The sequence below is a fragment of the Arvicola amphibius genome, chromosome 4 (genome assembly GCF_903992535.2).
Source record: "Arvicola amphibius chromosome 4, mArvAmp1.2, whole genome shotgun sequence".
In the NCBI taxonomy this organism is placed as follows: domain Eukaryota; kingdom Metazoa; phylum Chordata; class Mammalia; order Rodentia; family Cricetidae; genus Arvicola; species Arvicola amphibius.
The window spans coordinates 76,769,782-76,793,520 of NC_052050.1; the positions used below are offsets into that span (position 1 = coordinate 76,769,782).

At 47.9% G+C, this 23,739-nt stretch overlaps 1 protein-coding gene across 1 annotated transcript in view; it reads right to left on the reverse strand.

Annotated features, from left to right (window-relative positions):
* The window catches only part of Ccnjl (cyclin J like), a 56,225-nt gene extending 38,229 nt beyond the window's left edge, over positions 1-17,996 (reverse strand). Inside the window, exons 1-2 of the mRNA XM_038328249.1 lie at positions 17,932-17,996; positions 17,439-17,543 (exon numbers count right to left, since the gene is read on the reverse strand). Coding sequence (XP_038184177.1) covers positions 17,439-17,501 — 63 coding nt within the window. The 5' untranslated portion in view covers positions 17,502-17,543; positions 17,932-17,996. The remainder of the gene's footprint in view (positions 1-17,438; positions 17,544-17,931) is intronic.
* Positions 17,997-23,739: the final 5,743 nt, after the last annotated feature.

The following is a 23,739-nucleotide window of genomic DNA, read 5'->3' on the forward strand; positions in this document are numbered from 1 at the left end:
CACAGTCCGGAATATTTAGTCAGTGAAGAATATTTATACGACTATGGGGAACCATACACTAAATTTATTTTGCCGCCACACAGTGCCACCACTACCTCCTTTTCGGGGGGCAGCGTGACAACAGTCCAGAGTGAAACAGTGCGTTAGGGTGGTTGGCTGATGACCAGCAGCGTGGGCGAAAGGGAAACTCCAGAGCATCGGCAAGGCAGGACTCTGGTGAAATCCCTGGCGCGGTGCTTCATATCCTGATGACTCCTCCAAACTCAGAGATTTAGGAAAAGCTGGCTGAGATTAAAAATTGCATCTTTGCCAGTGGTGGGGTGGTACAAGCCTTTAATCTCAGCACTCGGGAGGCAGAGGCAGGTGGATCTCTGAGTTTGAGGCCACCCTGGTCTACAGAGCGAGTTCCAGGGCAGGGCCCAAAGCTATACAGAGAAGCCCTGTCTGTCTCAAAAAAAACCAAATGAGAAAGGAAAAAAAAGAATTGCAGCTTCTGGGGCTGGAGCGATGGCTCAGTGGTTAAGAGCACTGACTGCCATTCCGGAGGACCCAGGTTCGATTCCCAGCATCTCCTATGGCAGCTCAGTTCCAGGGAATCTGACACCCTCACACCAATGCACATAAAATAAAATTAAATAAATGATTAAAAAAAAAAAAACTAAGCTTTGAACTGCCTCAGTACGAATTTCCCTGTGGCCATGGCATTAGCACCTTGGGAGATAACTTTGAGGCAGTAGAACCTGGTACAAGGATGCCCCAGGCAGTCAAGGGTTGGGTGCCTACCAAAGGCAGGACTAGGGTCAGGATTAAGCAAACAGCCCTACCCCATCTCATACATACCTTACACCTCACAACGCTTGTGGCTTCCAGTTCTGTGAACACTGACCTACCTACCTCCCCCATGGAAGCCCTGTGTTACAGCTTGCTAGATCATGAGGCATGCCACCTCAAGGCAAGGAGGAACGGTGCCTTTCTTTTTACTCATTGAAATCCAGCTCCCCAAGCTTCTCCACCTCTCCCTGGATTTCATGTGTGCTTGGAATCTCTCCGTGTGATAAACAGTTTTGCATAGCCTTCTGATAAATACAGAGTTCTGCTGGACATTCACGCACAGACTTAAAATACAACATTTGGAAGCCTATATATTCATCTTAAAGCAAGAGGGGAGGAAACACTATGTGCAACTAAGGTGACCAACAGGAAGTGGAGACTTGCAAATGCAAGGGGGAGGGAGGAGGGACTTTTCAAAGGCCTCTGAGCTAGGCTCCGGTCTCCCCTCCTCCTCTCAGCGACTGGTTCAGCCTGAGGAAGCATTTCCCGTAAGGCGTGAACAGCTCCAGCAGACAGGGTTTCAACATTCTCCGAAAGCCAACAGCGCTGGTGACATCCTCTTCTGCGGAAGTTGGGCCCAACTTCCTTCCAGCAGGGTGAGAAGTCATGCCTGTGACATTCGTCACTGGCCCCCTGGACTCCTCAGCAAATGGCACATGGGACAGTTCCCCAAATCTCCTCATTCCTGAGAGCTGCAGTCACTGGCTCTCTAAGCAATATTCAGTACCAAGCCAGCCCATCTGATAGTGACCACACATGCCTGGTCACCCCCCCCGTTGGTCGGCCATCCCACTCAGACCCTGGAGCCCCCTCCCCAAACATCCCCACAGATAGCATTCAGGGTTTCTTTCATCACACCCCCAAGGTCTTCCAGTCAGTCAGCTTCCCGATATGACCACATCCGTCACACGGCCTGCACTGAGGAGACTCCTCATCCTCCCACACCCCCTTACTTAGGGTCAGGCCAATGTGACCTTGATTGGCTGCCTGGTTCTCTAATTGATTTAGTCTTATAACTCTCTTCTCTGGGTCCCTCCTCTACCTCTTCCTGCTCCTTCTCTTCCTTTCTCCCTCCCTCTCCTCACCCTTTCTATTTAACAGCCAGTCCTATGCCCTTCTCTCTCCTTTTCGCCCCCTTCCCCCCCCCTCTGCTGGGAGGTGAACCAAGGCCTGTACTTGCTCAACAAGAGTTCTACGATGGCAGTCAGCATGGCTGTTCTGCCGAGGACCCCAAATCACCTCACTGATACTCCTAGCTCTTGTCACTCATCCTCAGGTTCCTTATACAGCTTCTCCTAGGCACCTTAGGGAAGCCCACCATGGATCAACAGGATATTAACTTCCACCATTACTTCTGAGTTGGGGTTCTGATCCCCTGCTCACTCACTTCCGAGTCTCTCTAATGACAGTCAGTTGGCCACATGAGTGGTGATATTTTGTTTGTGCTGTAACAACTAAAGCTTGCCTGAGGATCAGAGTGATGAGCGAGCCACTAGTTAGCCATAGGGGCCGGGCAGTGGTGGCGCACACCTTTAATCCCAGCACTCAGGAGGCAGAGGCAGACGGATCTTTGCGAGTTCATGACCACCCTGGACTACACTAAATTAACCCAGTCTCAAAGAGAAGCAGAGCCCGGCGGTGATGGCACACACCTTTAATCCCAACACTAAGGAGGTGGAGACAGGAGTGATGTGGTTGGGTGGAGAGAGGAATATAAGGCGGGAAGAGATAGGAGCTCAAGGCATTCAGCCTGAGGACTTGTAGAGACAGGATACTCCACTTGGGCTGAGGATTTCATAGAGGTCAGAACTAGTGGCTGGAGGCTCTGCTCCTCTGATCTTTCAGCTTTCACCCCCTTAATATCTGACGCCAGGTTTTTACTAAGACCAATTTGATTCATGCTACACACATGCACCAGGATCTCCTGAAGTCTGGCTTACAAATAGAGGCTCCTCCCTATGCAGGGGTCAACAGGGTCTCCTTTAAATTCTTGTCTACCTAGAACTTTAGAATGTGACCTTACTTAGACACAGAATCCTCCCAAGTGAAATTAAGTTAAAATGGGGTCATGTTTCCTTTAGAGAAAAGAAAATAGGGACTAGGGCAATGACTCAGGAGTTAAGAGCACTTGTTCCTCCATAGGATCAGGGCTCAGTTCCCAGAACCCATACTGTGGCTCACGACCACCCATAAATTGAGTTCCAGAGGATCCAATGCCATCTTCTGATCCAAGGGCCTCAGATACACAAGTGGCATAAAGACATAATGCAGGGAGAACACGCCCAAACATAAGATAAAAAAAACCTCTGTATATCAGGCTGGCCTCAAACTCTCAGAGATCTGCCTGCCTCTGCCTCCCTAGTGCTGGGATTAAAGGCCATTTAGCTTGGCAGATAAAATAAATCTATAAATTTTTTTTTAACAGAAAACAAAACAGACACACATAAAGAAGACAAGGAAAAAAAAGACACCGTGAAGCCTGAGCAGGAACTGGTGAGATGCAGCTAGAAGCCAGGGACTGCCACAGACTGCCATTAACCACCGGAAGCTGGGAGAGGCAGGAACGAACCCCCCTCTGAGAGTTGACACCATAATTCTAACCTGTACCTCAGAACCAGAATATATTTCTTCTGTTCTAAATCCCCCAGCTACTTCTTTGTCACAGCAGCTCTAGGAATGACATCTGTCTCTCAAACTTCTGGCTCAGGGAATCAAGAGTTCAGGAATTAGCCCTAGCACGTCACTGGACTTTGCAAGTCAGTTCAAAAAGGGCAAAGGACACCATATTGAAATCACAGAGGCTCCCAATGCTTCGTGTGCAGTCAGCTGAGGGGGACATAAAAAGACAGCTAGGAATGTTTGAGCAATTATTCCCCTCCCTTTCCTTCTTCAGACAGGGTCCTCACATATTCTAGGCTGTCTTCCAATTTGCTATGTGTCCAAAGATGATGACTTTGAACTCCTGATCCTTTTGCCTCTACTTCCCGAGAACTGGAATTATAGGTATGTGCCACCGGGCTGTTTTATGCGATGCCGTGGATAAAATCCAGAGTTTTGTGCATGCTAAGCAAGCACTCAACCAATTGGGCTGCGTTCTTCACCTCTCTGAAGCCACTTCCATATCCAGATGAAATTATGTTTACAAGGCATCCATTTGGTCGTCTCTGGCAGGTACCCTGTAGACGACCAGTAGTAAACAGCTTCCTTTAGCGGGCAGCATGTCCTTTAAGACTAACAGTCAGGGTTTCCTTCTGGGACTCCCCAAGAACATTTGCTGTGAAAACGCTGGACATACCCAGTGATGGAGCGCCTTTATCCCAACCAGGGAGCGACCTGCAGCCTTTTGCTTCTGCCCACTGGTTCTCTTGACCCTACTGCACGCGCACTTCCCGTGCTGGCTCTCACACCACTCACTGCCTTGGATGGCTACCAACCCCCTGAAAACCAGGGTCCGATGACAGCGAGCCTGCAGGCCTGTCTCACATTCTTACAGCTCTCCACATGCTTTGGGGATAAGATGGAAAATTCTACGGAGACCGGCATCCCAAAAAGCCAACACTCTTGGCCCATCCCCGACTTCCTTTAAATCACCAAGATAGTCGCCAAGGGGCTCCTGCTTTGTGTGACTGTCACCTGTTGCCCTGGGCTATGCTAGAACAACTCCTCCAAAGCTGTCTCTACCTGCCCTCATCTTTCAAATACCATTCTCGATAGCTCCCTAGGCAAATCCTCTTGCCTTTTGTACAGGGACAGTGTGTGTGTGTGCGTGCGCACGCGCGCGCGTGTGCGTGTGTACTTGAACTTTCCAAATTCCTAGTTTTGCGGTCTAGGTTATTCACTTCTCTAAACTTAGCCCATCCTCTCTGTAAGATCATAGGGAACACTAGAGAGGGTTGCAAGAGGGCTTAGCAACAGCAGGGAAATCCAGCTCTTTGCAGACAATAGAGCACTCATTAAATGGTGGCTACAGACACCAACTTGTTAGCACATAGTAAGCACTGTTAAAGGTACACTGTCATAACTGGATCTTACGCTCATTAACATATGTCTGCAAGTGACTTTCTATGAATATCCTTAGGTATGCTAAAGTTCTCTCAGGGTAGATTTTGGGACATCGTTTCCCCTGGCAGAGTATCAGGAGGGAAGGTTATATATGGAGCTCATTAAATGCTGTATATAAAGGCTCCACAGTGGACCACACTGAGCGCTGATAAAGTGAAGATGGTCCAAAGAGATATCCAAAGTTTGCTTCCCCAAATTCGGGGGGCAGCGAAGCCTAAAGGTGGATGCAGTGACCTCTTCCTCCTGACTAGAATCTCCTCCCCGAGAAATGTCACCTCCTGGGTGGTCCCCATCCTCGGCAAGATGTCCCCCATTGGTCTGATGAGATCTCCCAGAAACTACTTCTCATTTGGGTTTTAAAGTAACCATAAGAGCTGAGCAAAATTTTACAGGATTCTAATCTCAGAAGGCTAAGGCAGGAGGACAGCAAGTTCGAGGCACGCCTGGGCTATATAGTGACTCTGTCAATAAATACACAGAACCATGAGAACTAAACTCTGAAGTACTCAGGGTGATGGAAAATTTTCTCTGTGGCTGGGCCCAGGAAATGCACATGGAGAAGTGGATGAGAAGGCAGAAGTGTTAAAATGTGCACAAAATCGAGTCTTCGCTTGCAGCTCTGTCAAAACCAAAGTTCGTGGCAAAGGAGACTGATCATCAAGTCAAAAGCTTTGTATGAGACCCACCTTCTCACCCAGCTCAGTGATGGCCCAGGCGTCATCTGTCAACTGCAACCCTACTTACTTCTTAGCTCACAGCAAGCCCATTAAAAGTCTTGACTAGGTAACAAGGAGGATTCAAGTGGGTGACACCCAGATCTCCCTGGGAAGGGGAAAGAAGATTTAGTGAGTAGACTGTGGACAGGTGGAGATGGGAACCTGAGAGATCAGATTTGGGGAGACAGAGGTGAAGAGTCCTCAAAGACTTCTGGAAAGTAGGGGGAGCATTTCAGGGCCAGGTAAAAGCCTGGCACGAGAGAACCTTCCAGGAGGCTACAAAGATGACCCCAGCTAAGACTCCTTGCAATAGCAGATACGTAGTCTGAACTGGCCAGCTCTTGTGACCAGACAAGACTTCAAATGAAGGGAGTGGGACACGAACCCAGCCACATAACTTTCAACCTACAGTTGTCCCGACTATAGGATGTGCTGGGTGGGGGTCAGGGTGGCCTAGAGATTGAGGGAGTGACCAATGAACGACTGGTCTAGCCTAAAACCCATGCCAGAAGAGCCAGCCCACCCCTGAAACTGCCTGGAGCACCAGAGCCCACAGCCTGGATGACCCAGAGACCTAGGGTAGAACCAATCACAACTGGAGGAAAGAAGCTGTCAATGTAATGATGCCTAACGATATTCTGCTATCCTAATAGATTAGTGCCTCGTCCAATTGTTATCAAAGAGGCTTCATTCTGCAACTGATGCAAACAGATGCAGAGATCCACACTCGAACATTAGACAGAGTTTGGGGAATCCTGCAGAAGAGGGAGATAAAGGAGTGTAGGAGACAGAGGGGTTAAGGACACCACAAGAAAACCCACAGAATCAACTAACCTGGGCTCACAGGGGCTCACAGACACTGAACTGACGACCAGGGAGCCTGCATGGGACGGACCTAGGCACACAGCATGTATGCGACAGTTGTATAGCTTGGTCCTCTTGTGGGACTCCTAACGGTGGGAGCAGGGGCTGTTTCTCACTCTCTTGTTGTCTTTTGGGACCTTACTCCTCATACTGGGTTACCTTGCCCAGCCTTAATACCTGGGGAAGTGCTTCTCTTACTGAAACATGACATGGCATATTTGTGTTGACGCTCATGGGAGGCCTGCCCTTTCCTAAACAGAAGGAGAGTAGGAGTAGGTTAGGGGGTAGGAGCAGAGGGGGGTAGGAGGGAGGGACTGGGAGAAGAGGAGGGAGGGGAAACTAAGGCCAGAATGTAAACAACAACAAAAACTAAGTCTTGAATCAGGTGTGGTGTCACACTCTAATCCCAGGACTTAGGAGGCAGAGGCAGGTGGATCTCTGTGAGTTAGAGGCCAGCCTGGTCTACATGAGAGTTCTAGCCCAGTCAGGGCTACACAGTGGCGACAATAAAAATACTATGTCTTGGCTAAGGAGGAACTCCAGGGACAGTGGGTGGCAAGGTCTTAAGTACATATTTAAAGTCTTGAGGCTGTTTTTTCTACCAGTATAATGGAATTACTAGTACCTAGGCTGTCTGCTCCTGTCCCCCAGACAGGAGAGTTCAAGGAGGCAACTGTGGGCTGTAATGCACAAGCCTTGGTTACATAAGGTGTCTGTGATGAGCACACACTGACTAGGACCCCTGTGCAGCAGCACCTCCCTGCTTAGGACAAGGAGATGCAGGTCTTGTCCTCAGGAGCTAACCACGCGGAAGGGAGGCAGGACAGGTGGGTCCCGGGGGCTTGCTGGCCTCAGTGTAGGGAACATGTGAGCTCAGGCTGTCTCAAAATATAAGGTGAGCCAAGCATAGTGGCACACACCTTTAATCCTGACATTCAGGAGACAGAGGCCAGGGCATCTCTGTGAGTTCAAGGCCAGCCTGCTCTACATAAAGAGTTTTAGGCCAGTCAAGGTTGCATGGTGAGAGTCTGTCACACACATGCCAAAGAAAGTAAGAAGTGACTGGCTTATATAAAACACCACACACACACACACACACACACACACACACACACACACACAGGAGTGGGGAGGCAGACAAAGAGAGACATGAGGGGAGTGTAAAATAAATTTGTCTAAAAAATTTAATAGGCTAAAAAAAAATCAAAGGGAAAGAAACCAACAAACAAAAATTATAATAGTTAGCTCCAGAGTCAGAGGTGCTCTGAATTGATTGGATTGTTTTTTTCTTGTGACCGAAAAAATCAGCAATGGAAAATATAAGGCTATCTATGAGGTCTATTCTAATGACTCCAGACTCTGGCACCATCTGCTCCAGTGACCTGCAAGGGACCCCGAGCCTCAGGATAATTGAAACTCTGCTTCCAAACATCCAATTACCGAGTGGCTGCCACTTGCAGTACACACTGCAGTGCCAGGGTTAAGAGGGGGCAAGAGTTTTCCAGCAGAGCCTCCCAGCCCCTCATAGGGTTGTGGGCCCATTCATTACTACAGTCAGACGTTCATGAGCCTCTGAGAGGCCTAAGAGGCCCTTCCCTCTGCCTTTCTGTTTTGGGGCATTCCCGCGCGAGGGTCCTGGTCTTTTTACACACACCAGATGAGCCATCACTTTTAGATGATCCAAGGGCACTAACTTTTTTATAGGGATATTACCTGGGCTAGCAACTGCAGAGCAGGTATCAGCACCAGCAATAGCAGACATTGCTGTACCCTCTTGAGGATTTGCTTGGTGACAGGCAAAGTTCTTACAATCGTATCTTGTCACGCATAACTCCATTTTAGGAATTTATCCCTAGACAGGCCGGCAGATAAGGCTCACGGTCACAGTGCTATAGACAATTGAGGGATTCACTTGAAATAACCCAACAGACATTCAGGGGAAGAATGGCTGCTCAAACTATTATAACAGACTCCTGAAATACAAAACGGTACAGATGAAACACAAAAGCAGCTGACAGGTGGAGAAGAGGGTACACATGACTCCATTTAAACACATGCACACACTTACACACACATATGCACACTTACACACACACGTGCATATGCACACGAAACTCTGGAAGAGACTAATTCTAGGCTGTAAGAAGTAGATTATGAATGATCTGGGGTTGGAAGTAGGATTGGGTGACTGAGAGGAACAAGGGGGCTTCCTAGGTTCGGCTGACATCCTCTGTCCTGATCATGCTAGTTACACATTTATACAGATCCTTGAAAACTCACAATACACACTGGTAAACTGTGTGCACACCTCATACCTGTGCATCGTACTATATGTCAGCATGTCACCCTTGAACTGGACAAAAGCAAGTAAGCGTTGGAACTTAATCCTGCAGCAAAGAGAGCATTCAAATCACAGTACAGCTATAAAGTGAAGCACTGTGCACTGTGTTGGCAAACACTAAGACACAGGCTAGATGTGGTGGCATGATAATTTCAGTACTTAAGGCTACAACAACAGGACTGCAGATTCACAACCAGCCTGGACTGTTTTTTTCTTAAATGTGTGTAGGTGTTTTGTCTGTATGTATGTGCTCCAAGTGAGTGCAGTACCCAAGAAGACCAGAAGAGGGTGCTGGATGCCCTGGAACTGGAGTTATAGATGGTTGTCAGCTACTATGTGTGGGTTTTGAGCATTGAACCAGGGTCCTCTGGAAGAGCAGAGTAGCCAGTGCTCTTAACTATTGAGTAATTGCTCCAACTCTTGTGTTTATTTTTAAAAATTTCTAAACAGACAAATTTATATTCTCTGAGTGTGTGTGTGTGTGTGTGTGTGTGTGTGTGTGTGTGTGTGTGTAAAAACCTCAGTGTCACCTCATTCTGCCAGGCGCTCACATTCTATAAAACCTCTGGCTGCATTCCCTTTGCCCAAGGGATGAATGACTTAAGACATAGACCAAGTTAAAGCCCAGGACCAGCTCCAGCCTTGCAAGCTCTGCCTTCTCTTAACTAGTGAGTCCAGGCTTCTGCAGCAACCAGGATGCCAGCCCAGTCTTTACATCACAAGCTTCAGAGGCTGGAGAATCACCCGAAGCACACATCCTTGCCTTCTCCCAGGGACAGTGTATGGTCCAGAAGACAAAAAGAAATGGGCTTCCTCAGGACGAGAAGCACTGGGACCAAGTCTCCACTGGGTGCCGTGTTCACACCAAGCACGTTGGTACCCCGAGGCTTGGGGTCTCAAGTGCACACAGAGAGTCCTTATTCAGTTTCTGTAATATCCTCTTCTGAGATACTCACAAGGACTTGGGCCTCATGGTGCAGGCCTGTCACTCCAGCTATTTGGGAGGCTGGGGCAGGGGGATCAAAATTCAGGCTAACAGGCAACTTAAAAAGACCTTGCCTCAAATCAAAACGTAACAAAAGAAAAAAGGGCTGGGGGTGTAGCTCAGTGGTAGAGCACTTGTCACGCATGTGTAAGGTCCTCGGTTCAATTCCCAGTACCACATAGACATAATGTGGTTTTCACATAATGAAAACACAGATGTGATACTTTGGGGCTGGGGCTGCACAGCTGGACAGCTGAATGCCATTTGGTGCCCCAGCTGCTTTCCATCCTCCTAGATTAGTCTTCCATCCCATCCGTATCCCCCTCCTGGGCTGCTCAAGCCAACTTTGCAGTTCAGACAGCAGGAAAATACTGTATTATAATCTCAGTTACGCTCACTGCCAGGAAGTCGCTTAGAGTGGCACCAAAGACCACAGACATGAGATAGCCCCGCTGCTTTAGCAGGCTAGGACTTGCCAAGACCTACACTCCTAGATCTACACTAGGCAGATGCGACCACCGTCAACAGTGGGCAAGGCATCTTTTTATTGGAGAACTGGGTGTGTCTCAGATGTATGGAAAATGGCCCTTTGTGTACAAACGGGTTCAGAACCCAAAAGATGAAAGGGAGCGGGAAACCCAAATGGACAACAGCCAAGCTGGACTGTTCTGTTTATTGGCCAGTTTATTTTATTCTTTTAGGGATTCAATTTAGGGTCTCAGGAATACTAGGCAAGAACTCTCCCGCTGAGCTAAATTCCTTACTTTTATATCATTGCATATTAATTTAATTTATTCCTTCATTTATTTATTTTGTGTTTTATTGTATTTTTTTGAGACAGGGATTTTCTGTGTAGCAGTTCTAGTTGTTCTGGAACTAGCTCTTGTAGACCAGGCTGGCCTCGAACTCAGAGATCCACCTGCCCCTGCCTCCCAAGTACTGGGATTAAAGGCGTGCGCTACCACCTCTCAGTTTATTTTGTGTTTTTGAGGCAAAGTATTACTCTGTATCCCAGGGTGGCCTGGAACTCTATGTAATGTAGACTGTCCTTAAATGCATGGCAGTTTTCCTGACCCAGCCTTCTGAGTGTTGGGATTACACACATGAGCCACCATGCCCAGCCTTCTCTGCCCTTCTTAAAATTAACTTTGGAGACAGGATGACAGTAAGTTGTCTTAGACTGGCCTTAAACTTGCTCTGTAGTGCAGGCAGGCCTTGAACTTTCAATCCCCCTGCCTCAGCTTCTTGTGTAGTGGGATTGAAGGCCTGCACCACTAGGCTTGTTCAGATTTCTGAACATGGACTTGAGTTGCATTTTTCTTTTAGGAAATAGAGACTGGGTCTAGTGTAAGGAAATAAAAGAGGCATGGAAGACAGGTGGCAGGTGACAGAGCCTTCTATGTCTACCCAAGTGGCAGAGGTCATGTTTCTTCAACGCAAGCGGTACCTTACACAAGCCAGGTTCAATCAAAGAGGGTGTGCTTGACAGACAGTTCTTCTGAACGGCCAGAATGGGGCCAGCACCTGCAGCTGCTAGCTGCCGAGGGTGGTTTAGGAAAAGCATAGTTCCTTCAGACCATGGCACGGTGAAACTGACTACAGTGTCTTGGATAACAGAGCTTAAATCCCCTTCCAGCCCAGCTTATGTTTCCACTCTTTGCTAAAACATTTTTTCAAAAGTGACTTTAATATAGTGATTAATTCTGTGCCTTACAGATCCCCATCTGTAGAATGGGCTGAAAGCCAGCACCGGAACCAAGATGGGGCCTAAGCAAGATAACACATGGACAGATGCTAGCAAGGTGTAGAATTTATAGTAAGTATAGCAGCTGGAATTGTTGTCGCTATGTTGGAAGATAACTAAACTAAATGCAATCACAAACTACTAAAAATGTCCTTTACTAACCCACTACTTCAAGACGTGCTTTTGCAAAGCTGGGGTCATAGCTTGCTGGGAGAGTTCTTGCGTAGCAGTCACAGGCCCTGGATCTGATCCCCAGCAATGTAAACAAAATCAAAGCAAATGAGAACAAGTCTCACGTAGGCAAGGTCTTCTCAGCACGCAATGAAGCAGTTTCAGGAAGGGGAAATGTATCTGATGATATCATGCTGAACAGATCTCAATCTAGGGCAGGATGAGACAGCCCTAAGGTGCCCCATGACTTCCACTCCAGAAGACAGGGAGTACCTGCCAGAAAAGACTCTAGGTTGTAGGCTCCTTAGATCCCAGAAAGCTGGATCTCCTATCTCATGTCAAGGTGGAGGGTGACCTTGTGGGTTTGGGTGGGATAGATTTCAGGAACTGGTTCCCCTTGGTGAGGTCTGGGAGAAATTATTCCTATTATTTGAGCTCAATATGTACTCATTTTCCCAAAATACTTACAGTGTACTTTGGTCCAGGCCAGGACACCTGTCTCTGTGGCTAATTGTATTCTTTTTTTTTTTTAGATTTATTTATTATGTATACAGTGTTCTGTCTGCATGTGTGCCCATAGCCAGAAGAGGGCACCAGACCTCATTACAGATGGTTGTGAGCCACCATGTGATTGCTGGAAATTGAACTCAGGATTTCTGGAAGAATAGTCAGTGCTCTTAACCTCTAAGCCATCTCTCCAGCCCGCTAATTGTATTCTTATGGCCCCACCCAGCACTGTCTGCGAGAACAGTACCCAGGAGTCTAGAGAGCTAAGAAGGTGCCTTCCTCTTCGTGGTCCAGTGTATGACATTTCAGCCAGCACTTTGGTCTGCTCCAGCTGATCCAGGAGCCAACCCCACCACCACCCCCACACGCCAAAAACACATCAACCCGTCTGAATGAAGTCTGCTGGTTTCTTTCTCTAGGCCCTCAGCATGCTGTGACTGTATTAGGTCAGGCAGTGGCCTCTGAGGTCCCTCTGCACCAGACACTGGCTGCTAATGCTGAGGCAAGGCAGACCTCATGTCTACAAGGTGCTCACAGTCAGTTTGCAGGAGTAGCTACTTCATGGATGACGAAGATCATAGGAAAGTCAATGCAAGGTTAGTCAGGCCGGGGCACACAGGAGGGGAACAAAGCCTACAGGATGGGGAGGTGAGTCTCAGGGTAGGAGCTGTCTGCATCCTACTTCTGTGAGTCCCAAACCTATGCCAATCTATTAGGTAGAAGACTTAAGACTGTGTTCACTTTAAACTTTGGAGGATGCATTTTCTGGGGGGACAAAAAAATAGCTCTGGGTTTAAATCTGATACTCAAAGGGGTATGGACCATAACCACCATCACTACCTCCATCCTCCGAGTCTCCCGGGTGGGCATGCTATGCTCCTCTCTCATGTTGAGGGCACAGGTGAGGGGCACATTTTCCTGTAGGAGCTGCAGCTACTGTTTAACCCGCAGCAGACAGAAGGGGCAAAGCTAAGGGGCAGTGTGTTTTAGGATTAAAGGGGTCTTCTGTGGAAGCTGCAGGGCCGAGAAGGAGGACCGAAGGAGGAATTTAAGGGCCTGGTGTGGGACAGAAGTGACCTGTGAGGGAGAAGTGGGAGACATTTTTCCATAGACATTTGGTAGAAAGGCACCCTGTTCCCAATCAGTTCCTGATTCTTATCTAGGCTGGGTGGAAGGTCTTTGAATGTGCTGTCTCCTTCCTGGATCTTGCTCTCACTAGACACTTGGCACTGAGCAAACCACCAAGTCACTTCCACTTCTGAGTAGTACCCACCACCATGCACTGCTCTCATGAGATGATAACACCTTTCTGTTTTATTTTGTATTTCGAGACAGGGTTTTTCTAGCCCTGGCTGTCCTGGAACTAGCTCTTGTAGACCAGACTGGTCTCGAACTCACAGAGATCTGCCTGTCTCTTCCTCCTGAGTGCTGGGACTAAAGGTGCACACCACCACTGCCTGGCAATGGCACCTTTCTTTTTCTGGGAGGTAGGGTAAGGTAAGTTCTTATGCAGTTCAGGTTAGCTTCCGACTTGCTAGGTAGCTCCTGATCATCCTGCCTTCAGCTTCCAAGTGTTAGTATTATGGTTACGCACAGCTAAGATGCCTTAAAATAAAAAAACCTGGACCATGTGTGGCATGCATGCATGTTTGTGTATGTGTGCATGCTTGTATGAATGTGCACATGTGTGTAGAGGCCTGAAGTTAGCACTGAATTTCTTCTCCATTCACCCTTTATTGAGGCAAGGTCTCTTGCTGAACCTGGAACTCCCCAATCCTGGCTAGTCTAGCTAGCCTGGTTGCCCTTAGAATACCTTCTCTAGGCCTCCTGAGTGCTGGAATTACAAGTGGTTACCATGCCTGCCTGGCAATTTTTAGATTATCTCCCCTGACCTTTAAATTCCTATAAAATACTTCTCCCAGTTTATAAAAGAAACTATTGGATGATTGATTCATTTTAATCATTTTGAACATTCGGGGAAGGCTCTCCATTCCAGACACCAAGGTCCCAGAACAAACTTAGGAACAGACGTAGGTGGACTCTTTTGAAGCATCTATGTTTAGAATCAGGGGAAAGACAGCAAAGAAAGAGTGGCCAACCTAAGATATTAGTAAATGCTATAGAGAGAATAAAACGGTGCTCTAATAGTGACATGAGGGGGATAAGTTAGTAAGAGGCTACTGTGAGAGACTGAGAAACTCAGATTGCACATGAACAGCTGGTACAAAGGCCCTGAGGCAGGAAAAAGCTTGAGGCAGTCAAGGGACAGAGAGGAAGTCAAGTGAGGCTCCAAGGGAGGGAGCCGGAGACAAGATAAGAGAGCAGGCCGGAAAGGCAATGTCAGGAAATCCAGGTAAAAGTGTGAACTAGGAATTTCATTTGAATATTGCATTTATTCATAATGGACGTAGGTGCTTTGTCGACATGTATACCGGTGCGCCGTGTGCATGCAGTGCCCAAAGAGACCGGAGGAGAGGGAGTTGGATAGCCTAGGATTGGAGTTACAGATCGTTCTGAGCAGCCATGTGGGTGCTAGGAACTGAACCTGCGTCTTCCGAAAGAACCGCCAGTGCTCTCCATCATTGAACCATCTCTCCAGTCTTCTAGGCATTTAAGATGAAGAGTGACAGGTCTATGAAGCAAGAACGTGACACAGTGGAATACTGGTTGTGGGGGAAGAACGAACCATAGCATCTGGGCTGGGAGATGGTAAACTGTCAGCTCAGGAGAGGCCACCGTTACTAATTTGCACACAACACCAAGACTTATTTCCATGGTGTTAAAATTTTCACGTTATTGTATGCTACTATACCAGACTCTCCCATCTGATGAAGAGGGGCTCTTATTGGTCCCGAGATGGCAGCTGTGCCCTCTGCAGCCATCAGGAGAGGATGGCTGCTAGTTGCTCCACAAAAACAATTTCATTGCCTGTATGCAAACATGCTTTGTGTTCGTCTGGCAACATCCAACAAAGGGTGAGTGTCCAGTGTGCCAAGCACTTGGAAAGTTATTCTACAGCAGTAGGAACACATTATTAAAGTTAATGTCTAATTTTAAAAAAAAATCATTCTGTCTGGGAAAGATAATGGGCCAGCCCTTGCTCCTCAAAGACAGTAGATCAGTCAGGGTACCCATCCCTTTCCCACACAATTTTCACTTAAAACTCCCATCAAGCCAAACATTCTTAAACATCTTTGAAGAAGGAGCAGAACTACAGTAAGAATATAGTCAGCAGTATTTGGAGGAAGTGGGACATTGTAACTAATCAGATTTGACCCTAAGGTCAGCTTCAAGCCTGGAATGTCTCAGGCAACTGAACTCCGAGTTACATTGTTTCCACAAGTTTTCTCTTCCCATCCGGCCCTAAGCTATGCAAAGAGTTATGTCCAATCAGGAAGACAAGTTCCCCAGTGGCCCTCACTACCTGCATTCAGCCCATACTTCTAGAAATGCACTAAGAACATACTGTTTCTTGAAAAGCCCCTACCTCTGGCCCTGCCTGACTTGACTTCTGAACCTTCAAGGTGTCCAGTACCGTGACCTGCTTTTGAAAAGATCTATTAAGGACCCAATTCTGTCTCCAGATCCCCAGACCGGAACATTCTATTCTGGAAAGAGCAAAGTAACATGGGAAAGCTAGGCCCGGAGTGGGGGTGGGGATGTCAACAGGTAGACTCATTCCCTGATGAGGACAACCCCACCACCACCACCACCACTACCACTCCCACCCGCCGCCCAGAGAGTCTGCCACAGGCCTGCCACAGACACTGAGGATACATGTTCTGAAAGGAGACCCGATTCTGCAGGGACCCTCACGCCCCCATCAGACAACTTCTGTCCCACACTGGGCTGACAAACCAGTTGAGAACACCTCTCTTCTAAATTCGTGTCCACCTGAGCACGTGACCATACTTGCAAGTCACATCCTTTCAGACGTACCAGTTGAAGCAGCTCTGTCCTATCGGGTTAGGGTGGGCTCCTGTGAGAAAACGGACACAGACCCTCAGGCAGACCACAGGAGGAGGCACCAGGCGGATTCTGTGAGGAAGCTAAGAGCGCTCAGAAAACTGAGGCAATAGGACCATGAATTGGAGAACTACTTGGACCAGAAAGTAAGCATACAGCTAGTCTGAACGGCATGTAAAGACCCTGTCTCAAAAACAAGGTGGAAGGGTCATCTTTGGGACCCTTGCAACATTAGAGAATACATTTTTGCTGCAGGATGTTCTCCAGCTTCTAGTAGTTCCCTACAGTAGATCCACTTCTGTCCAAAAGACCCTTCCCAGCCCTGGTACAAGAAGGAAGAAACGTCCTCTGGGCTTTTCCAGCCTCCCAGTGGCCACCAGCAGCCTGGGGAGGAGAGGAGGAGGGGAGCCAGGATCATGTTTCAGGCATCCCCACCTTTCTCTACCCCAGAAGGCCAACTGGCAGGGGAATTTCTGCTCTCTCCCTTGGCTAACTAGTTTGTAACCTCTTCCAGTTAGATTAGTAATCTTCTCTTCTTGTGCTTGTTTTGAGACAAGGTGTCACTGTGTAGACCCCAGTCCTTCCTGGAACTCACCTGTGATGACTCTACTGGCCTTGAACTTGTGGAGATCCTTTTGCTTCTGTCTCCACAGAGCTGGGATTACCTCCAGGCCTGGCTTTTACATTTCACTCAGCTCCTACCTTAACAATGCAATCCCACCAACTACCCAATATTTCTTTACTCGGCACTGTGACAATTTATTTAGGCATCTGCTTTACCACTGAGCTATGCACGAGCCCAATAATTTTATCTTAAAAGCAACTGCTACATCATTATTACAAGAAAGCGAAAAGGCAGCATCATGTACGGTAGGCAGACCTACTGTATTATGTGACTTTGAACTACACACTGAAATGCATACACAGTATCTTTTTTTAAAGCCCATTCTCGTAACATTTAAAGTAATCTCCGCAGGTAAACCCAACGGGATAAGATAACTATTCTCCATTTAGTTGCCTGGAGCTCTGCTCTCCGGAAAAACCGACTCCAAGTTCTTGGATATCCAGGTCTTCTCCCTGGAGGAAGATCCCACTCCCACTCCCCCATGAAGGTAAAAGGGGAGACGCACAAATAGGCACCAAGAGTTCTGAGTTCTCACGCGGGGCGTCCCACACGAGACACATACACGAGAGCGAAAGTGATTCTAAATACCAAGTCGTTGCGAGTGACAAGGGTTGGGAGGGACTGACCTTTTCGCGTAGAGTGCAGTGGACGTCCGAGGCGACGCGCCCTTCCCACCACGGCTCATCCATCACCGCCGCAGATCCGAGGCTACCGGGATCTCAGGGCGCACCCTGCGAGGACACGGGGAGCTTCAGCGGACGGAGACACTTGCCCTATCCCGCCCTTGGTCACCCTTATCCTTGCCGGTCCCTGTCCCCGTCCTAGACGGGCGCCCCCTCCTGCCCCACTCAGCGGAGCTGGCGGTCGCCTGCTGTCCTGAAAAAACCAGCAGCTGTCCCCCTCCCCTCTCTCCGCCCGCCCAACCTGGGGCGATCAGGAACTGTGTGTAACAACTTGCAGAATTTCCAATGTCCCCTTTTGCAAAAGTTGCAAAGTTGCCGGCTGCAGTAGCTCGCTCGGGGGTGACTGGGTCACCGGCTCTGAGTCCCCAACTCCTCCCCCGCCGCCCAGCCTTTGTCCTGCTCGCACATCCTGCCCTCGAGCCGGGGCGAGACTCACGCATCGCTGTCCCCGCGTGGGGGGCCGCGGGTGGCAGGTCCCTCCCCGCACCGGGCGCGCTGTGCTCTCCGGTGGCCGTCCGGCCCTTGGCCTCGCGTGCTGGCGATCAGCGCCTCGGCAGCCTGTCCGGCCGGGCCACCGGCGCGCCCCTGCGTGCGCTCGGTCCCGCCGCGGCTCGCAGTTCGGGCCGCCGGGGGCCTCCCTCCCTCGCTCGGGGAATTGGGGGCCGGGCTTCGCGCATGCGCCGCCGGCGCCCCGCGCCCCGCGGGGCGGGGGGCTGGGAATGGCAGTCTTTCTTTCCTCGTCTCTGGGCTGAGCTTCCTGCCCACCCTCCTCCCTCGCCCAGGAGAAAAGCTAGGTTTCACCTTCCCCGAGCCTCACTGGAGGTCCCCAATCACTCCGCCGACTTGATCCCGGGGCGCGGGGACCCGGCGCCACCTGCGCGAGCCGCGCGTGGAACCAGCGGCCGGGACGCCCCCAGAAAGTTCTGACTTCCGCATACGCCGCTCTTGCCAACCTGCGGACGCTTCCACCTGTCTTTCTTTCTTTTCAGCCTGTCTTGCGGTGCGGAGGTAGATTTCCAAACAGTTCCCACAGGAGCCCCCGAAAAGCCACCCTTGGTTACGCACGAGTTCCTCCTTATAAAGGGGGCTCAGTGAGTATTTTATTGTACTCTTAAGCGTGCATCCATGCGGAGCATTGCAAGGAAGCAGTCCTTACGGTGGGTTGCGGGAAAGAAAGCCCTTTTAATACACTCGCTTTCAGAAAGGCATTTTCTGGAGTCAGCCATATAATGGAATAACATCCCGCTGTGTTGATTTCTATGACCCCCTTTGGTCATGCCACTAACTTAGATTCAAAGCCACCAACTACCTGGGTGTTTTTGCCCAGTTCCTCAACCACTTAGAGCGTGGCAAGTCTGCTGAGGGTACATTATGATCAAATGAAAAAACGCACGAAAGAGGATAACCACCAGGCCCGTCAGAAAGTGAACAATCAATAAATAATTTCTATGAAAAAGACTAGTTTCTGCCTAGTTTTCTACATGTAGGAAAACGTTTTTGTTTTTGTTTTTTTTTTTTTTTTCTTTTTTCTTTTTCAAGACAGGGTTTCTGTGTGTAGCCCTGGTCATCCTGGAACTCACTTTGTAGACCAGGCTGCCCTCCAGCTCAGAGATCCCGCCTGTCTCAGGCTCCTGAGTGCTAGGATTAAAGGCGTTTGCCATTACCCACCCAGCTACAAGTAAAATTTTACGGGTTAAAAATATAATTCAGTTTTGAAATTCTACCATAGTGGTGCATGCCTGCAATATTACCTCTCGGAAGGCTGTTTAAGAACCCGGAGGTCGAGGCTAGCCTAGGTTACCCAGAAGGTCAAGCCCTGTCTAGACTATGTAAGGTTTTTTTTTTAAGATTTTAAGAGCTTTGATAAACTTTCACTGACAAAGCATTTTTAGCATTTATAAGCCCTCACAAAAATATAAAATATCTGGGATTAAACAAATGTGGCATATATTCATGCATGTGTGCATATCTTGAGATCAATGTGTAAAACCCTAACGCCTTCATGTAGAAATGGATGGAAATCATGAATGAGCACGTTGTCAAAGGAAAAATTTCACAAGGACAACTGCATGCCTGCATTCACTAACAAACACAATTTTTAAAAACTGGAGCATATCTTTCAAGGATGTTTTTGTGTTTGTTAATGTCTTAGGCTAGCATAGAAAGGAAGCATTTCCCACCTATGTGTCGTTTCTTTGTTCTCAATCTATTCTCCCCTACTATCATGGGTTTATTTAGCAAATGAGTCCTAACATTGGTAAATATATAGTGTTTTTGGGATTGTAAATGCCACAAAGATCAAAAAGTTGCAAAGTATTTAATTCAACTATTCCACATCTGTGAGTCTGTAGGCCAGGATGGTACACAGTGAATTCTAGGCCAACCAAGGATACATGCGAGACCAAGAAAAAAAACCCTACACACACACACACACACACACACACACACACCACATACACACACACTATGGTGCTATGGTATAGTGTTTGAAAAAGGAACTGGCTAAGAACGATCTGCTTATAAAGGCATTTTTGAAAAGAATGACTATGTAGTGAATTGGGGTAGGTAACATGAACAATATATTTAGTAAACAGGAGGCTAGAATATGGTTTTACTACTTTCATATCTATTTATTCACCCACAAAAAATTGAAACTATCCATAAAATTATTGACTATAATCAGAGTGATAATTATGGGAGAAAGAAATGAAAGGGAAGGGATGGGGGGGAGGCTCAGGGGAGAAGGAGCTGGTGCCAGCTACCGAACCTAGGGACTTCCACATTCTGCAGACTCTCTCTACCTCTGAGCTTCATCATCAGTCCTGGAAATCTTTAATTTACCCCCTGCCAATATATCTGTGTTTTCTAAATCTCCTACAAGAAACATATTGCTTTCATAACTACAAAAAAATGTTATTTTTAATACCTATGTGCTACATTTTTGGGGTTGGGGGCTCCCCTGAACAACTGCTTGTGGTGCCGTTTGTGTCTTACTCACTTTTTTTTTAAATCACGTTATTTTGTTTTCAGTAATCTCCCCATCCTGGGTCTATGGAAAGAAGGAAGGCTTCGATTCTTCATTAGCTTATTGTCTCTCTTTCCTGACTACACATCAGCTATGAGTTTTTCCAGGCAGCTGATAACGGAAGGAGGAACACACACTTCAGGCTGCCCTCTTGGGGCTGTTTTAAGAGGAGTCTAAACCCACTTGCCCAGCCCTCTTTTGTGTATCCTCAGGAATCCCTCATTTTCCCACTATCTCTGAAGAGTAAAAACACATTGCACCAATAAACTGGTGCTTTTAGGGGTTGGTCCCTGGCCACAGGTGCCCTTAGCAGAGGCGATTTCCTGTGCTGGCTTCTGGGAAACAATGTAACTCGAGTTACTTCTCCCAATTAGGCCAAAAGTTTTTGATCGTTCAAAAACTAAACTTTTTATTAAGTGCTTATTGTGGAGCAATGACCACTTCTCCACCCGCCGCCTCCAAAGCTGGCAGGAATCAAAGGTTTAAAGCAACGGCATTCTAGTTACCTTCAAATCTCCTATGTATAAAAGGGAGAAAAAGAAAATCTCTGCTCGTTACAATCTTACTTAGAGGCAAATGAGTCTAGTGTTTCCACCGTGTTCTTATTAGCTGCTAACTCTGCAGTAAACTTTCCCTCTCCTTCCTCCATCTGCCCCTTTTCACGAGACACAACTCACCTTGGGCCAGGCCCCCATTCTATTGCTAAAGATAGCCATTAGCTTGTCTCCTTTAAAAGTGACTTCTGGGAATGGGGGCAAGAGAGATGACTTGGTGCTTAGGAGTACTTGTTGCTCTTGCGGAAGACTGGAGTTCAGGTCTCAGAACACACGTGAGGCAGCTCACAACTCCCTGGAACTCCAACGCCAGGGGACCCAATACCTATGTGATGCCTACTTCTCCTTGAGCACTTGCACACAATAGCACATACACACACACAGAGAGAGAGAGAGGAGAGAGAGAGAGAGAGAGAGAGAGAGAGAGAGAGAGAGAGAGAGAGCGACCGAGAGAAATAAAAATAAATCTTCTAAAGTGACTGATAGGAGCTGGGGCAAGACTGAGAATGCTTGCCCAGTTTGCATAAAATCCCATGTTCAATCCCTAAAACCACACAAACCGGATGTGGTGGTGCACACCTGTAATCCCAGCCCGCAGGAGGTAGAGACAGGAGAAGCAGCAGGACAGCTACCTAGTGGGTTTAAGGCCAGCCTGGACGGGAGCCTGCTTCCTTCCCCTCAAAAGTGACTGGTGATAAGGGTATGGTGCACACCCCTGTAATCTCATTACTCAGCAGACTGAGCTAGGAGGATCGCTACGAATTTGAGAACAGCTTGAGCTAGATAGCAAGTAAAGGCCAACCAGGGATAGATACATAACAAGACCTTATCTTACCTTCCTTTATTTTCCAAACACCACACACGCACGGGCACACATTTACCATCATAGAGATTATTCTTTCCTTTACACCAATGGGGCAAGCTGTGCACATCCTTCTGTCCCTGCTCCTTCATGGCCCTAGAGCAGCATGGTATCCTAGTGTCCACAGTGTGGCTCCATCATGATGGGCATTTTCTTTTGCTGGGCACCAAGATTGTTTGTAGCTTTTTGCTGTCATGGCCACACTGTAGAAGATATTCTGGGCCAGTATTATAGTGGCACAATTCCTCCATACACATTGAGTAGAGTTTCCTCCAGGTCTGAATAGTTCTTATGGCGTTATTTAGAACCCAAAGTGTGAAGGCTGGCTGTGTTAATGGGGGCAGAAGGAAGACACCTGCCTTATCACCACCTCGGTCTTTAACTAAAACCAAGTAGCCCTTTCAAACTGTTTCCGAAGAATCAAGTATTTGCCAAATCCTCTACGATCCTGGACTAGATAATAAGTATGCAAATTAAACTCAACAATCAAACAGGAAGCAGAAAAAAGGTAGCAGTTTGCTTCACAATGTCTAGAACATTTACAAAGCTGATCCACATTTTATCCTTCCACCCCCCCGCTCCCCCCCCCCACCCGCGCTTAGTTTGTTTTGTTTTTTGTTATTCGAGACAGGGTAACAGCCCTGTCCTGGAACTCACTCTGTAGACCAGGGTGGCCTTGAACTCACAGAGATCCACCTGCTTCTGCCTCTCAAGTGCTGGGATTAAAGGCATGCACCACTACCTCAATATTATTAAGGCTCAATATTTTTCTTTTAAGTTATCATCTATATAATATATTTGACCTTTTATTTGGCAACTCTTGGGATCAGATCCAAGACCTGACCCATGCTGACATGCTAGGCACAAGCTCTGCCACTGCATGACACCCCGAGTCTGTTGACACTAGGAGTTTCTCTTTGATTATGTGTTCTGTAATTACATCTTCCAGAGAGGTTGAATGTGTGGATAAAGGCAACAATTATGTGCAAAAAGCGTCTTCTGTTCCTCTAGCCCACTGGGATGTTACATCCCCTGCGCCTTGGGAGGACAGAATTCCTCCAAATCTATCATGCCTGAGACTCCAGGGGAGTTAGAGGCAGGTGAGCTAAATCTACAAGTGGGCATTAAGTGGGGAGCAATGGCATCCTGGAGAGGCTATGCACTCCACTTGAACCAGAACTTTGCTCCGAACACAGAAAGAAGGTATGGCACATTCTAGGGCCTCTGTGACAGAACACCTCACTAGGTGGCCTAACACCATGGAGAGTAGTCTTTCCATCCCGAATGCCAGAAGTCTGGTCAGTTGTCAGCAGGGTCATGCTACCTCTGAAGACACTAGAAAAGAACGTTTTTTTTCCTTTTCCACTTTTATTGGTGGCCTTGGTGTATAGTCATATGACACCAAGCTCTGCTTCATCCTCATGGCCTTCTTCCTGCCCTCCCCTGGACTTCCAAAGGTGTTACACCAATTGTGTTGCCCTGTGGGACTGCCCTACTCCAGTATGGATTTTCCCCCATTTTCATGTGTGTATGTGTGCGTGTTTGAAGATGTGGGGGGAGGACACATGTGTGGGGGTACTCGTGCATATGAAGGCCTGGAGCTTACTTATGTAGGGCATCATCTTTGCTCATTTGTCCATTTTAGTCGTTGTGGCCGTGGCTGTCACTCAAACTCAGAGCTCCCTGATATGGCTATTCTTTCTTGTTGGATGGCTCTAAGGAATCCCCTGTCTGTGTGCTTTAATCATGGGACCATCTTCCCAGTTCCCAGGATGGCCTTATTTTAACCAATGATGTCTACAG